General features: G+C 47.3%; 1 protein-coding gene across 1 annotated transcript; it reads left to right on the top strand.

Moving 5' to 3' along the window:
* On the top strand, positions 1 to 1,443 carry GL218_01378 (uncharacterized protein; the record flags this gene model as incomplete). The annotated part of the gene is made up of 2 exons (XM_033577844.1): positions 1 to 138; positions 196 to 1,443. The coding sequence occupies 2 exons, from the start codon at positions 1 to 3 to the stop codon at positions 1,441 to 1,443; spliced, it is 1,386 nt and encodes a 461-aa protein (XP_033437807.1).
* Between the last annotated feature and the right edge of the window lie 598 nt (positions 1,444 to 2,041).

A 2,041-nucleotide genomic window follows, 5' to 3' on the forward strand; every position in this document is an offset into this window, starting at 1 on the left:
ATGGAACGTGATATTCGACGAGACCGAAACCAATGGCGAGGCTGCCATACATTCAACAATATTGTATGTGACGGCGACCAAGTCAAGATCCGTAAACGTAATGGAGGGCTAAAGATGGGTCACACATATTACTACTATGTGAGTCTACAATTATGAGTCCTAAACATTCCATCCCTTGCTAATAGTACTTTTAAGTATGAGCTGGATGGTTCAACGGAGACATATGATCCTTCTATGCCCACGACCAACGCCTGTCCATATCTTCCTGGCCAAACTGTCAACACCGTCGATGTTCCTCAGGAGCATTCTCTGTCGAGAATTCGAAGTGCTTCGATGAATTCTCTACGGACTACTGACTTCAAGACGATGAACCCAAGAGATAGGTTTATGACCCCACGGCCGGCTCCCCCGGTGCCCAGCCTTCCCGACCTTCGTCTTGGATCTTCGCCAGCAATGTCGCTTGTCCACAAGCGGTCGGCCCGCTCCCTCTCGCCTGCACCTAGCTGGAAGGGTGCTGCCCGGCGATTCTTCGCACGTAAAAAGGGACATAACCTAGACAGCGACGCCGGTAGTGAAACCGAGGTTGAAAGTCACTATGATGGAGAAGTCAGACATCTCGACGAGCCCAGAAGCATCACGCCGGGAAGCGTCCGATCTCATGACATATCTCTCGAGACCCTCGAGAGATTTCTATCAGATGACCTACCTCAAGCTGTCTCTGTTGCGGAGCCGTCACGATTGTACATACCAGATGAGATTGTCGAAGAGAACGAAGACGATGACAACTTTGCGACGTCGGCAGTGTCTGAGACCGCGCCTTTTACGATGCTATCACCTCCACCATTCCAACGGAGCCTTTCGTCAAGTTCGGCCAGGGACTATAACAACGGATCCACGGCCACCATAGCTTCCCCACGGATCACGCAAAACAACGTTACTACAGATTATGTTGGCGTTCCATCCACGACGGCCAACCTGAAGTTCGACGACATTCCACGGTCGCACTTTTCTTTTTCAACAACGTCATCAAGCTTCGTTTCTACATCATCGCCGCAGTCAACCGAATCTCATGATCTCAATCAATTTTCATTCTTTGACGAAACGGATGATGAGAGAGAGGATATCTTTCCTACAGATAACGGATCATTCGCCGTTCAAGGAACCCGCCGAAGCAGCAACGCGGGGCGCAGCATTCACAAATATAGCGATTCGCCAATCACGAGTTATAGTCTACCTCAGCCTACAATGCACGGCGACAAGCCTTTGGACACGAGTCGCATATCCACAGCGGCGCTTGGAACAGATTTGGATACTAGATTGGATAGCGGCGTGGCCTTCGGTAATACCAACCTTCTAGGCCGACCAAGTATCGATACTGGACTGGACGATTTGGTTAGCGACATGGGCTGGATGGCCGATGTGATCCAGCCTAAGTTCATCTAAATTCACTTTTACACATCTTACATATTTCACATATCTCATACATCTCATACATCACCCTTTTTCCTTTGTCTTGATTTTTAGCGAATATTTAGAATGGGTATAGAACAGGTTTACACGTTGTCACCAACAGGATCTGGGGTGAAGGACGTTATAAAAGTTTGGGATTTACTATGTACTTTCTATTCATTCTCTTTGCAGAATTTCGGCGCTCAGTGGGAAAAAGGAGATAATGGGGTTTTTTATACCCCTGTTATTTCGGTAGGATATGGCCTACCGGCTTCTTAGAGCAAGTAACAGGTTGCTTACTCAAAACTATCAATGATGTATATTATGATGGGTTGGACGGGAGGGTCTAATGGGCGATGGTGTCGGATAGATTACGAATTTTCTCGTTCTCTTCAATAGCCTCTTTACACTATCATGGGACCGAGGTTACAAGCAGGTTAATCATATTGGACAAACGGTTACTTCTCGTGAGACGGGAAGATGTACTACAAAGACGAAAATACGAAAAATACGAAGCCCAGACGCTATAGACGTCTCGGTTCCCTACCGTACCACATGATATCCAATCAGTTGTCTTAAAAAAGTGACCGTT

This window comes from Daldinia childiae, assembly GCF_008694065.1.
Source record: "Daldinia childiae strain JS-1345 chromosome Unknown Scaffold2, whole genome shotgun sequence".
In the NCBI taxonomy this organism is placed as follows: domain Eukaryota; kingdom Fungi; phylum Ascomycota; class Sordariomycetes; order Xylariales; family Hypoxylaceae; genus Daldinia; species Daldinia childiae.